Source organism: Akebia trifoliata, chromosome 14 (assembly GCF_017979445.1).
Source record: "Akebia trifoliata isolate Shusen 1 chromosome 14, ASM1797944v1, whole genome shotgun sequence".
Taxonomy (NCBI): domain Eukaryota; kingdom Viridiplantae; phylum Streptophyta; class Magnoliopsida; order Ranunculales; family Lardizabalaceae; genus Akebia; species Akebia trifoliata.
The window spans coordinates 29,353,051-29,368,566 of record NC_141388.1 but is presented as its reverse complement, the minus strand read 5'-3'; the positions used below and the strand labels follow the sequence as shown (position 1 = coordinate 29,368,566).

The 15,516-nt window shown below is 33.6% G+C and overlaps 1 protein-coding gene across 1 annotated transcript in view; it reads right to left on the bottom strand.

Annotated features, from left to right (window-relative positions):
* The window catches only part of LOC147386684 (AP2-like ethylene-responsive transcription factor PLT1), a 10,269-nt gene extending 2,833 nt beyond the window's left edge, over window positions 1-7,436 (bottom strand). Inside the window, exon 1 of the mRNA XM_086424597.1 lies at window positions 7,345-7,436. Coding sequence (XP_086280723.1) covers window positions 7,345-7,436 — 92 coding nt within the window. The remainder of the gene's footprint in view (window positions 1-7,344) is intronic.
* Window positions 7,437-15,516: the final 8,080 nt, after the last annotated feature.

Below are 15,516 nucleotides of genomic sequence, written 5' to 3'. Positions count from 1 at the left end.
AAAAATGTAAATTTTTGATGAAAACATAATTTATCGAAATTGACCACACCATTAGATCCGGAACGAAAAATTAGGCAAGATAGAGTATTCATTTGTCAGTTTTGGAGTCTGGACGGTCAAGGTATCGTCGATCGAAACAATAGACAAAGTACCGATTTTGTCACAAATTTTATATAAATAAATTTTTTTATTTTTTTTTCTCTCATCTTCCCCAACCCGTCCAAACAGTCGCGACATATATAAATGAAAAATTTGTTTTTCCTTCGATCTTCCATCTCAGATCTCTCGCAAACGGCTCGTCGTTGACGATCGACGCAGAAGGGAGAAATGTCCACAGTTGCGTTCTCTATAAAACCCACCCAACCTTTTTCGTTTCACTTTCTATTTCACCCGATATCGTCAAAAATTAGCCGTACTTATATACGGGAATTTTGAAAACTTCGACCTCGAATTTCATCGGTTTTGGGGTCAAACCATCCTCCGTCGCAAAAGGGAGAAAAGACGACCACGTCGAGATCTTCGAAATCACCGGACCGGTTTCAAAAATCAGCTGCTTCGAAGTTAGGTCTATCTCGATTTCCGTACCAATTGCCTCGATTTCCGTGCACGTACTTCAATTCTGTCGTTTAGACATTGTAAGGAACTCTCAATTTCTATTAATAATCGTAGATTATTAAAATTGCACATAGGATTTTATCGAAAAAAATTTGGATGTATTTTTAAAATATAGAATTCTTTTAATATTTCAAAAATTCACACCAGAAATTGCATGTTTGATATGTTTAATTGTATTTTTAATAAATTATACGTGGATAGGGTATTTTAACGGGTTATTTCCATAAATTGAGTCTTGTGCACTGCTCGGACCCCCGTTTTGATATGAAATTTGTATATATATTTTTTTAATATTATTGATAGAAATACATTCTATAGTTGAAAAATGTGATTTAATATTCAATGAACTCATATTGAGTTGATGAATATCAGAAAATGGATATTTTATGAAGAGATTGAAAACTGTAAAAATCGAAAAAAGGGAAAAAGGGTATGAAACGGTAAAATGTCAGAGTCACACCCGAGGGGTTATGTCTGCATTTTACGTTGTTGTGTTGTGTGTAGGTTGGTGAACAGATATCCAGGAATAATGTTAATGGTTACATGTTTATTTAAATTTCTGTTAGCGCGAGGCGCTGTGTATTTTTTCGTTATGTTATTTATTTTAGGTCGGGTGGCCACACTTGCATGGTAAGAAACTGGATATCTATTCTCAATCTTGTATTGTTAATTTCTCTTTTATTTTCAAATGAAAATAATATATATATGCAATTATTTTGTGAGCTGTTAAAGAGTTTGTGAATGCATGAAGGGATAGTGCGTCATATCATCCGGAGTGGTGTACTATCCTGGGATGTACGGTAGGGACCACTAAACTCATACGTGGTATGGGACGCGTATGAGAGTGGAGTCACAACTGGAATCCGGGTTTATTCCTCTCTATCTTTACCAGTGAACTTGTACTGTAAAGGTGGTCGTATACGAATGGTTTGTATATTTGGGAATCACATGCACGCCTGATAGGCATAGACGAAGATGATTAGTCAGTGATCACTAACATCTATAGTAGTCGAACGTTCTGACACATCGAAAATAGACTCATTGCTTACGGTCACATCAAACGGCTAGCCTGAGCCGGATAAATGGTCAACCAAGCGTGGTAAACAGTGACCAGCCACAAAATCAGGAACTAAAAGCCAGAGAAGAATTGTAACATCATGTCCCGACTGGGAGCGATCCAGTCGTGAATCCCAACTCTCTAATTCCAATACTCCACCATTGTGTATTATGTATCTGTTGCTTATTTTGATATATAAAATGAAATCCATGTTTACTATTTCCATTTGATCAATTAGATTTGTATAAAAAGAGAATGTTATAGTGAGTAATGATGATCGATGTAATGTGAGTTTTAAAATGGTTAGTTGCTCATCCCTGACTATATGTACCAGTTAATCGTAGTTTCTTATGTAAAATTTTACATATTTTTAAATGATTCAGTATGTTTATTCATTCATGTTAGGAGAGGTTATTGGCAGAAATTATTTTCTTCCTTACTGGGTAACCATTGTTACTCACCCTTTCCTTCTCCATTCTTTTAGTTTCAGACCTGAAGCTTGGCGAGGCAGGTATAGAGCACGAGTAAGAATCATCTGGTGGGTCAGATAGACAGCCAAAGTTCGTCGCTTGGTGAGTATTGGGGCTACATCCCTCTAGTAGTGTTAGTTTGTCTAGGTAATATTATAGATTTTGTTTTGAGCGTTAGGATTTTTGTTAGAGTGAGAAATATTTGTATAATCCTGTATTCTGGTTATTCTTCCGCACTCTGATCTTTCGTTCATTATTAGACGTATATAGGCTTCCACTAGTATTATATTTTATTTGTTTATATGTAGGATTGTATGTCGTTTATCAGGTGCAGGTTGAACACCTTGGAATGCTAACATAAACAAAGGAGACCATGCCGAAATTTCGAGGTGCCACCTAGTACCTCGAGATCTGACATGGAAATTTGTGTTAGCGTTTGGCGGGACGCCACAGTATATTTGGAAATCACATACACGCCTGATAGGCATTGACGAAAATGATAAGTTAGTGATCATGAACAATCTATAGTAGTCGAACGTTCTGACACATCAAAAATAGACCCATTGCTTACTATCACTTCAAATGGCCAGCCTGAGCCGGATAAATGGCTAACCAAGCGTGGTAAGTGTAGCGACCGGCCACAAAATCAAGAACTAAAAGCCAAAGAAGAATTGTAACATCATGTCCCGACTGGGAGCGATCTAATTGTGAATCCCGATTCTCTAATTCCAATACCCCACTATAGTGTATTATATATATGTTGCCTTACTTTGATATATAAAATGAAATGCATGTTTAATGTTTCTATTTGGTCAATTAGATTTGTATATAAAGAAAATACTATAGTGAGTACTGTTGGTTGATATAATGTCAGTTTAAAATGTTTAGTTGCTCATCCCTTGCTATATGTACCAGTTAATCGTAGTTTTTTCTGTAAAATTTTGTATATTTTAAAATGATTCAGTATGTTTATTCGTTTATGTTAGGAGGGGTTATTAACAGAAATTATTTATTTATTTACTGGGTAATCATTGTTACTCACCCGTTCCTTCCTATTTTTTTTAGCTTCAAAACCAGCGAGTGGGGATCATCTGGTGGGTCAGATAGATGACCAGAGTCCATTACCTGGTAAGTATTGGGGTTATTACCTCTAGTGGTATCGATTTGTCCAAGAGTAATATAGATTTTGATTTTGAGCGTTAGGAATTTTGTTAGAATGAAGAATTTCTGTATAATAGTGTATATAAACTTCTTCTTCCACACTCTGATTTTTGTACGTTATTAGATGTATATAGGCTTCCGTTAGTATTCTATTTTGTATGTTTATATGGAGGATTGTATGTCGTTTGTCAGGTGCAGGTTGAACGCCTTGGAGTCCTAACATAAATAGAGGAGACCATGCCGAAATTTTGAGGTGCCACCTAGTACCTCGAGATCTGACATGGGGATTTGTGTTAGCATTTGGCGGGGCGCCACACTAATTTTTAGTGATTTTGAATTTCTTAGATGAAATTTCGACCATTGTAGGGTTTAATTTATTGTTAGGTTTTTTAAGAATATTATTATTTTTATTTATTTAAGGTTTTTTTAACCAAATCATCTCGGATCTCCTGTTGATTGTTTCTAAATGCAGAGGTAAGCTTCAAAACTTATTATTAAAATTTTTTTTTTTCAATTCAAAACACCAATTTGTTAAAAATCACTAGTTCTATAATAATACAAAAATTTTGAGCTTTTTAGAAGATTTGGTAGTTTGGTTGCCTTTTTAAAGAAGTTAGTTATAATCTTTGAGTTAAAGTTTATCTCTAACTAATTCTCAGGTAGTTTTGATTCGGATTTTATTTATTTAATTTACGTAGAATTAAATATTTTAAATTTTAGAGGCCCCCATAAAGGATTTTTTAATTAAATATTAGATGGGTCCCATCTGAATAAATGGTTTACCACTTGGAATTGGGCTCATAGGCTTAACTAATTATATTTATTTGTTATTATTATTTTTATTTATTTATTAAGATTTTACTTTAAATTTATTAATAATTTTAATTATTGGTTTCAGATTTTTGAATTTTGGACTTGAAAATTATTGTTTTACCCTCAAAAAGGACTTTTTCTTTGGAAAGTCGTTTTTCAATATTTTGGGATATTTTAGAATAAGATTTTCACGAAGAATTCATTAGGAATATTGGCTTATGTTATTAATGATTTTTTGTCGTGAAATAGGTACGAATCCCACAATGAGTATTTTAGTAATTTGATCAAATTTTGTAAAACGTGACGAAACAATATATTTGGTTTTGGATTGTCATTTTATGTATTCAAAAGGGTTTTCTTAAGCGTAATATAACCTCTAAGGGTGTTTTGACATCAGGGGTATTTTGATAATTTTCTTCTAAAATTTCTCTTAGTTTTGAAGTGATGAATTTTATGTTTGGGGTCATGTTTTTCTAACATTGTGTGAATTTTAAGGTTTGTTAGCATGGAATACCTCATCCGAGTTTTAAGAATATATCTAGTGATAAACAAAAACTCTTAGAACATTCGTTTATCACTGGGAATCATCACAATCAAGTTGACAAGTTGATTAATCAAGCGAGTGCAAAAATGAGGTGTCTATAATCATCAAAGGGTCACATTATATACATGTACAATGAATATTCTTCACTTGATGCTTTGATGTTCAAATCATGGTGCAACATTTGATCAAATTTTGGGGGAAATTGTTCATTGCAAACACATGGTTATACCAATTGATTATGTCTTATACATTGGGCATTTTCTAGGGAAGATGTGTCTCTTTTTAGCTTTCAAATTTTACACATTTTTTCAATCATTAAAAATTTTGAAAATTTTTGCTCCAGATTACAAAACTTTTCATCTTTGCCTATTGATTCAACATGTTATAAATATGTGAGGGTCTCCCTAAAATTTGGATTTGAGTCCTCTTCTACTTGGATTTAGGAGTCGCCACCATTCAAAGAGTTTGGGTGTAAATGGATACCACAAAAAGATTATGAAATTTCATTTTGTTCTTTCTTATGATGACTCACATGTCTAAAGGATAAAAAGAAGATCTACCCAAAAAACTAGACAAAGAGGTTCGGTTAAGGGTCAAGGAAAGTATTAGGCACATTATACCACCCATTAAATGATGGTTATCATAGATTGGCCAAAGGTAAAGTGGAAAACAAGTTTTTGAAGATAGAGAAGATTATAAATAAATTAACGAAAATCAACTATAGTTTTATTTTAAACTGTTTTGGGGCAATTGGTATTCGAATCCTTCTCAACTCATAAAAATGGACCCATCACCATAGCCAACACTCTTTAAAAGCATTTTACTACTCCCAAGGCTAGGTCCATATAAAAATCATCATTTTCAATGAGATGATCCTTGTAGGATAAAGCTGATAGCAAATCCCTACTTGGGTACAATCCGTCAACATGTGACACTCTTATTTTATTTCCATTTTTATTTGAAAAATGACCGAGTTATTTTGAGGTTACCACCACTTGGTGAGGAGAAAAAGGTGCCTAACACCTTCCATTTTCTCCAATTGAGCTGCTTATCTCGATTTTAAGTTCATTGGTACCTTATCTAAACGTGAGTCACTAAACGCCAAAAATAACACTTTTCCTAAAAATGTGCATCGGGTGATTATTCACACCCTTTTACAAAAATGAATGGTGGCGACTCCAATCCTTTGTAGAAGTGATATTTGGAAATTTAAGAATCACGCATCTACAGAAGAAATATTTCACCATCTTGTTGGAGTTGAAACATTAAATTTTTAGCTTTGCATACATGCATTAAGGTTATGACATTAAGGGAACTCCATCATGGAATCTCTTTGAAAAAATCCAAACCAACATTCCTTCTCATGAAAATAATATAGACTATATAGGTCATCATTTTCCATAAGATATTCCCAATATCTCACATTGATATCAAAATCATTTTGTAAGGGAACATTTTCACACATTAAATATACCACCTCTAAACATGCATTTTAATACATTATCTAGTTTCTCAAGTTTTTCAAAATATTGATCAAGTTTTGTGGAGAAGGCGGGTGGCTAACTCCTTTCCCATCCTCTAACCGAACCACCCTACTTAGATCCTAGGTAGACCATATCTTTCCCCATAAATGAGAGTCACTACAATGATAAAATCAATTTTAAAATCATTTCGAGTACCCATTCACACCCATTTTTGAAAAGAATGGTGACGACTCCAAATAATGTAGCATTGAGGTTTAATAATAAATATCTCATGTCTAGAGATGAATGAAAGTATCTAATCTTTATATAATTAAGATGTATATAATAATCATACATTTCTTTTTTTGTTTACAAGTATGAGACAACATATTTTTTGTTGAATGAATGCTTATATGAAAATTTTTGCCAATTTATTACACTACAGTATTTGCTTTAGTTGTAGCTAAACATGTGTTTTTTTCCTATGTGAGAAGCCTTCTCACCCTTCCTTGGAGCTCCTCTTTTTTCTTCACCGGATTCAAGTAAGCCACAACTAACTATATCCACACCAAGAAGCTCCCATGTTAGATCAGTCCTTACCACTAACTTTTGCAAGGTATATATGTTTCATTTTTTATTTAATTAATGTATAAATCCACATTGAATCTATGATAAGCACGATATCACTTGATTTAATGAGAAATTTTTTAGCTCTTTTAATATATACACAAATAAGGAATAAAACATTTCTCATTAAATCAAGTGATATCGTGCTTATAATAGATTCGTGTTTAAGTCCTTATTTTTGTATATATTAAAAGACCCTAATAGAGAATGCAAAGATGATTTTATTTTCTCTAATTGGATTGCTTACTGTATAAAAACATGTTCTAAAACATAGTTTTCCATATATATTGTTAGGCAAAACCAACGACGGGTGTAGAATGTAATTAGAGTTTATCCCGACTAAAGCCATAAATTTTTAAATAATCTTTGGCTCCAACTTCTCTACATTGCATATTTAACTTATATAGCACGTATGTCTCAAAAGAAAATTAACACAAGAAGAATAATTCTTAAACTACCACCAAATTAACCTACCCGTTGTCTAGAGTGGTTGTTGTAGTAGTGAATTGGCACTATGCTCTATCACATATCTGAGTGTGTGTATGTGTGTATGTGTGTGTGTGTGTGTGTGTGTGTGTGTGTGCATGTGTGTACTTGTGTGTGTGTGATTTCCTCAACATTTGGGAACTGACTCTGAAGCTCAATTCCATTGCAACAGTGAGGACCCTTTTAACAAATGCAACCATTTTTGTAAAATCTCATTTTAGGTTTTTAGCGGGGGTCAAAAACTCTCGCAAATACCAAAAAATCGCTGCTATTATTAATAGTGATGGCCACGTGTAACGCCACTATATGTGGCATAGGTGAAGGCCATATGGAGCCCTATAGTGGAGGTCAAAAACCGTCGCATCGTCGCTATAGGTGTGAATGAGACCTATAGTGACGGTCATAAACCGTCGCTAATTGAAATTATTACCGTCGCTATAGATATAAATGAGATCTATGGTGGCAGTCACAAACTGCTGCTAATTGATTGTATTACCGTCGCTATAGCTATAAATGAGACCTATACTAACTGTAGTGGTCGTCGTTAATTTATTTTTTACCGTAGCTATAAATACGATTTTGAACAATTGCACAAGTCCACAAGGGGATCAAAGAGCTTATTCAAGAGTGTAAATGCAACGCCAACTTTTTATTTTAAATTGGAAGAAATATTAAATAATCATCTTATCAGATCAACCATTTCGCTGTATGCTACAATCATTATATTAAATGATCATCTTATCGAAGGTGAGTCTCTTTTTCTCCTTTCTCTTAGGTTCGTGGATCCATAACTCTGTTCAGGTTGTTGAAGATGAGATCTAGGATTTCTGATTCCACAAAATATATTAATTTTGGTTTTCTATTTCCCAAATGTGTTAGTTTTGCACGAAACAAAACCTAAGAACAAAAAAAATTTTGATGTATTTACCGAAGAGTTGTTTTCAAATTCTTCAAGTTGGAAAGTAATTTTTTAATTTTATTTCTTTCTTTTTTCCACCGATTAGGATTTCATATCATTTTAATTTGATTTACAAAAGTGAGATACATGTACATCGACACTATTTCTTCCCCTGTCGATCTGTTTCAGAGTTTTTTGAAATTTGCGAGATTTTGATCGTCTGTTGGTGTTCTTAATCTCTAAAAGAGTTCGATTCAATTGCTTCGTTATCATGTTTTAGGGTTTTATTAAATCTTATAAGCTTTGGAGATCAGGTAAGTTGTTTCAAAAAATATTTAGAATTTGAGATTTTATTTTGATACTCGATCTAAATATTTTGGTGATCTGTTGATGATTATGGATGGATGTTGTAGGGTTGTTTGACTCCTTATTTAATTTTCATATATTTTTTTCGTTGATGATCATAAGATTCATTGTTTTCACATTGCTCTTAGATTTGTTGATTTTCTAGAAATTAATTGCATTTCTGTAACTAATATTTTAGATAAAAATAGATCATTTATGTGATGTTTTACGTATTTTAGATTTTTATTATATGTTTTTTGTTCGCTATTTGCGTGCTAGTATTCTGTTGAAGTGAATTGGAGGCATTATCTATTCTGATCTAGTTCCGTATGTAATTGTTAAATGATTCCCAAGTTACACAAACATTTCCTCTATTTATACAGTCTTGATCTTTTTCAAGTTTGCTTTTTTTATTTGAATTAGAAATCTAATATTTTTTCATCATTTTTATTTTTTGCTCAATATATGCTATTGCTCACCAACTAAGGCAAAATTTTAGTAACCAAGAGTTTCATATGTATTTTTCCATTGCTTTCATGGGTATCACAGTGTTAGATGAGATAACTAGCTTCTTGATTCATTAGTTTGGTTATAATAAGGGTTGGCACCTGCCTCCCAACTCTTTTCTTTACCAACTAATATGATGTCTAAGCTGTTGATTAAAAAAAAAAGTAAGCATCATGTCCAAGATGCCAACTCGTATACATGAGACATGAGTGGGAGGCACTCTGCTATGTGGGGTATGGACTATTTAGGTCATGACAAGTAAATGCCCCCACATGAGGCCTCCTCACACAACAGAGACTACTAGCAGGGCATGGAAATGAAGTTTCCGTACTGAGTAATGACATCATATAGTATAACACCCAGCATGGAAAAACAAAATTCTTTTAGAGGAGTGTTTCCATTTTTTTAGGTTTTTCATGTCTAAATAGTGGGTCCTAGAGTGAGATGCCCATCCTTCTATTTTGGTTCGAAAGCTGTCCATCATTTTTTCATGTCTTCATGCGACCGAGGTTCTAGAGTGAGAATCCTTCCAAATCATTAAATACTTGAACAAGTTGCTTCTTTGTTTTGATTAACTCATTGATCTCATTAAACTGACCCCAAGACTTTATAAACTTGAGTCAATTTGAGGCAGGTCTTTTGATTTCTTACTTGAAAATTTTAGTATTGGTTTGAATTGACTCGTGCTTTGGTTGAGCTTAGTAACCTAGTGTGTTTTTTCTAATTCTTTTTTTTAATTTTTAATTCTTGAACCCCTATTTTTGTACAAATATTACAATAAACCCGCAATGGAATTGTTTACATGTCTAAGAATTTAATAGTTATTATCTTTGTAGTAAGTTGACCTAATTAAATCGTAATGAGAACACATGTTTCTATCTTTTCTGCATAGTATGATTGCAGCTCGGCAGATATAAATCCCATTGGGAGTATTAGCAAGCAGGATCTTCAGGCTTTTCTGCGATGGGCTGCCATCCATCTTCGTTATTCTTCTTTGGCTGAAATAGAAGCAACTCCTCCAACAACCAAATTGGAACCTATACGGTCCAATTACAGCCAAGTATTACTTCAGACTTATTGTAAGTTTCTTTGAGTTGATTGAAAGGAACCCAAAGAAACTTACAATAAGCCTGGTCCAATTACAGCCAGGTATTACTTCAGCCGACATCTTGGTTATGTTGTTATGTTGAAACTTCAATCTTCATTGTTCACACGGTTATGATGCTATGCGAGTATATTTGGATTGAATAGTACAATATTAATGAAAAGCATTATTGGTGACATTGCAAGAATACATTTCTTGGTGATGACAGATAATTGGCATTTAGATGTGAAATATTGACTGAATCTAGTTAGTTAGAGTTTTTTATTGTAGAACGCAAATACAATAAGAGGCCTAGACATTTTTTATTCTTCTATGAACATTTTTAATGATCATCTTGCTAGTGCTGGAATTAAACATGTTTGGCTCCCTCCACCTTCACAGTTTGGCTCTGCTGGAACCCAAGGTACTACTTTAATTTAATCCAATCATAAATCATTTCTCTTCCAAGATGGATAAACATTATGTATGTATCAGATGAGTTCAACTTTCATGCAATTGAGGAATTATGGTTGCTAAATTGTTAGATCAAATTCCATTCATTTGTAATTAGTACATTTTGTCATAAAATTTTTTACTATATAATAGTTTAATATATGATAAAGTGATGGTCTGTTTTGTATGTATTTTTGTTTTTTTTTGAAATCTTAAGTCTCTTATAAGATTTTCCCAATTGAATCATAGGTTTAACCAAGCTACAAAGTATATAATTCAAACTGTCTAAAATGTGCCCAACTGAAATTTGGAGATTTGTGGCAGCTTTGCAAAAATTCTATTTGGACAGAGTAGTAGTCGTGTCCTTATTTACAATCTTTTCATTTTTCTCAGCCTTCTTTTACAATGTTTGTGCTGCTCACCCAGTGATGTGGAGTATGTAAAAGTGGGCTTATCCTATTTAGAAAAATGGTGCATTGAAGTAATTGATGAGGTATCATGAATCAATGCCTTTATTCTGTTTATAGTCAGCTGTAGTTTTTTTTTTTTTTTTGAAACCCTTTCCTTACTAACATGGTAAGATTGTGAGCCTCACTAAGGAGGTCGTTTTGCTCAAATGGATTACCACATTAGAAATCCAAAACCACAGCCCTCTAAGTTTCATCTAAAAACTCAATTCCAAAACAACAATATATATATATTCAAAAAACAATTTCTTTGGAACTAAATCCAAGGTTTTGAAATTGGATGGCTACCGAACTTTCATATAACTCCCAAACTTAAAATTGAAATTCAACGGGGAAGAATAACCTTTTTTGAAAGAAAAAAAAAGGACATTTGGTTTCAACCACACGCAACACGGTCCAAGGTTTCCAAAAATTTTGAATTCATTTTTCCAATTTATCAACAATTTGCAGAGAACAAGGATATTTGTTCTCTTTTTTTTTTTGCAATTTGTCAAACCAGGTGAGCTATCGGTTTAAGCTCATCTTTGAGGGGGGTCTTTTTATTTATTTATTTTTTTATGAGTAAGCTAGACTTGAACCCATGCTCTCAAAGTTTCTTTTGATATGTGTCAAACCAACCGAGCTATGGGTTTAAGCCCATCTTTGAGAGGTGTTCTTGTAATATCATTGAGTGTCTGAAACTTCTAAATATGTGTTTCCTGATTTTGTTCCCTTCACCCTTCTTTTTAATTTTTGTTTAATGATATTGCAACAGATAAACACCTACAATGGTTTCTACTACGACTGGTTCTCTCCTAACAAGACCTATAAACCCAAGATGTGGTCAGAAGTCTGGACTGGCTGGTAAAAAATTTCTCTTTTTCTTTTATCAATCACAATATAAGAGAAGGTCGCGGTCAGGTAACTCGTGAAGAATGACTCATGGAAAAAACACACATTATCTCAATCATTTATTTGCTCTAGAACCTTATTTGTATATAAAACATAGGGATGTATTATTTGTAATCACAGGCTGCAGCTGATGCCATCAAGTTCACTGTTGATACATCCATTCTCGTAGGGATTGCTAAGGTACTAATAATCAGTGCGAAACATTGACCATTATCTTTTTTTTTTTTTGAATTCCTTATTAGTATTTTTTTTTTACGGTCAGCTGGGGGCACATATGGGAGGGTGGAATCCACCATTTAGTAGGTTGATCATAGGAGATTTCATGAGATAAAGATCTATCCAAGAATGAGTGTAAAATCTAAAGTCTATTCATGGAAAGTTATATGTGTTTCTTTTAACTATTCAAACTTTTTTCTTTGTAGATTGGATGATTTGGATCATATGGTTGGGTGGGTATCTAGTGTAGGGAGATCTCCTTAAGTGATGGTCCATCTTGCATTTAGATGTTTTGAGTAGACCTTTATGATCTACCTTGGGGAAACCTTAAGCTTACCTTTTATGTAGTTAGTTTTCTTAAAATAGTTCTTAAAATATATTAACTTATTTTGATGCAACCGGAGTACTTACAACAAATTCTTTCCAGGGACTTGTTCTTTCTAAACAAAAAGCACAGATGGACGTACTTGCTGTAGATACAGATACATATAACTCATTATCTGCTCCTCTTATGAGAAAGCAAGGTGAATACATGTATAAGGCTGATAATGAGACCTGCCCAGTTTGTCATGAAAGTCTCAGCAACGAGAAGATGGTATTTCAGTGTGGGCATGTTACTTGCTGTAGATGTAAGTTCCTTGAACACATTAAAATCACTTATCTATCTTTTGTTGCTAATCCCAAATGCCAAGTACTTGAAACTAGGTATCCATTTTATAGACCGTGAAGGAATAATAGCAGCAACCTTGTCAAGGTTGTATGACCTAACATTCAATGAGACCCACCAACCTTGGTTGTAGCAATAGTGGGGATTAGTTGTTAAAATTTGGACATCCAATCTATCTCATTTTTATGGATGAGTCGAAGAAATATAGTGGAGGATGAAAATTTAAGTTTATGAGTTAGTTTTGCTCAATTTTAGGTTAGCTGCAGGAAATATCCTAGGCATTATACATGTATGCATAAGTGGGTGAAGTGGAATTTAACACGTGACATTAACTTTGTAACCTTCACGTCATTAACCACTAGGGCTCTAGATCGGCCCCACTTTTATACTAACAATTACTTGTTGACAAGAAGGGATTTGTACTCTCTTCTTCATTTTGATGATCTCTAATTACTGCACTGCAGGTTTGGTTGCATTGACAGAGAAGAGATTTTTTTCTCATGGAAAGTCTTGAGATAAATTGGTTATGTGCCCAACGTGCCGACAACCTACATGTGTTGGGAATATTGCCTATGCTGATGATATACAAAACAAAGCCTATAATTCTGTTATGCCAAGTACATTCCAAGTCATGAAAAACCTGAAGCTTCTATAGATATTGAAGGTTCATGTGGAATGAAGGTTTGTCTTCCCATTTGAACATTTTATTTAACTTATCATTGATAATAATAAGTTTGATTGAAATGAACAACAACTTATATATATATTAGGGTGCAACTTGGTCCTATTCAAACTGAGAATCGAACCGAACCGATTGCTTTGGGGTGTTTAGTGGCCTTGAACATAGATGAAAACATTTCCAAACAGAAAAATGACAATTACTTCCAAATGTATTTGCTATGTTGATGGTTGGGTGGAATCTACTTAATCTGTCCATCCTGGAGATCATTACAATTTGATACACTAAAGGATTCTTACTTGGTTTTCATTTTGTTGCAGGCACCAAACAGGTTTGTTGCAACGGCTGTGAGAAATCCTGTTTGTAGTCTTGGATTGATGGCTGACACATTTGATATCCCTGATTGGTGTTATGTGGGGGCCTATGGTAGTGAAGGAAAATCTCTACTTATAGAGGCACCTTCAGTAGAACACCTCCACCACTTTTACAACAAGTCACCTATTCCACACATCTCAAAGGTGCAGTATAACATTTTTAACTTAGCTAAGTTGGCATCTTCATCTCTACATATATAGGTCCTATATAACATAATTGTTAGTCCTTTTATTTTTAACAAATAATTATAACTTAGATGATCAAATTGATTGAAAATAGGATCTTGTGATTATTTTCGGTGATTAACTTTGTTTTATTTGATGGTATCTACAGGTCAAAACACCGACCATTTTCCTTTTAAGTGCCAAGGACATCCGTGTTCCATCTTTTAATGGGGTGCAAGTAAGTCATGCTTTTAAAGTATTAGATACTTAGTATTTAGTGGGAATCCTGTTAAGCCGCGTTTGATACTCTGGCTTGCTTGGAGGGGAATTGAAAATAGGTGAACTTATTTTTGTGGTTTTTGAAATTTGTGATTTTAATTCATCATTATATGATTCTTTGAGTTCACTTTGACGGATTTAAAACTCTGCAGTATGCACAAGCGTTGAAGGAGAAAAGAATTGACACCAAAGTCATTGTATTTCCCAATGATTCCCATGCAATAGGTAGGTCGGCATTTTTTATAATGTGGCAATGGATACTGTAAAAGAGGTTGCGAAAAAGGTCACAACTGCAAAGAAGCAATCAACAAGTGCATTTCAGTGAAGAAAATCAAATGGGCCACCAAATCTATTTTCTCCTCTTACTCAGATTTTTCAGATTTTGTTCTTCAGTTTTCTCTTTTTTGTTCTTCGATTTAATGTGAAGCTGGGTCTATTTCAATTTCAAAATATTAATACATGAATATTGATTCAGTTTTCTCTTCTTTGTTCTTCAGTCAATATGGATGCCCATCATATTTTGTTTTTTTGATTTTTTTGATTTTTTTTTATTATTTCGTTCATTGTGATTGGTGAATTAGAGGACCGTGCTATTGTTTGTTAAACCTCCAAATTAGACGGTCATACTTTATGGATTTTTTTTTTAATTTTTTTTGAAACCCATTTTCTAATAATTTGATAGTCTAGGGCTGTCAAAAAAAAATTCTACAAGAGAATATTTGACGGGAGGGTCCATCAAATTTCTCAAAATTTGACGGGTTAAGACCATCAAATATGGGCTTTGTTCACATAGTGTATATCAACACTTCATTGGGAACTTGGGTGATCCACATGAGATCCTATCCATTGTTTATGAGGATGAAATTCAATACACATGTGCTTTTGAAGCGAATGTCTCAACTTCATCATCCAATGTATACATATGAACTGACCTATAATCTAGCCGGACCTTCTCATTCTCCCAATATCTATAGATTAAAGTGAATATCAGTTCCAGTCACAAATAAATAAATAAAGGATTAAGAAGAGAAGCAATTGATACAAGTCAAATGAAATCAGTAATTAGTAGGTTTCACCACCATTGCATACAACACCTGTTGAGACACCAATGGTCTCTCAAGGTAAAAGCCTAACTGTTACCATTAAGACTTAAAACTGAGGCCTTTACATTTATTTAGTATCTAATGTTACTATTGGAGAAACTAAAGATGCAGCCTAGCAACATCATAGGAATCCACCTGGCATGTTAACGAGT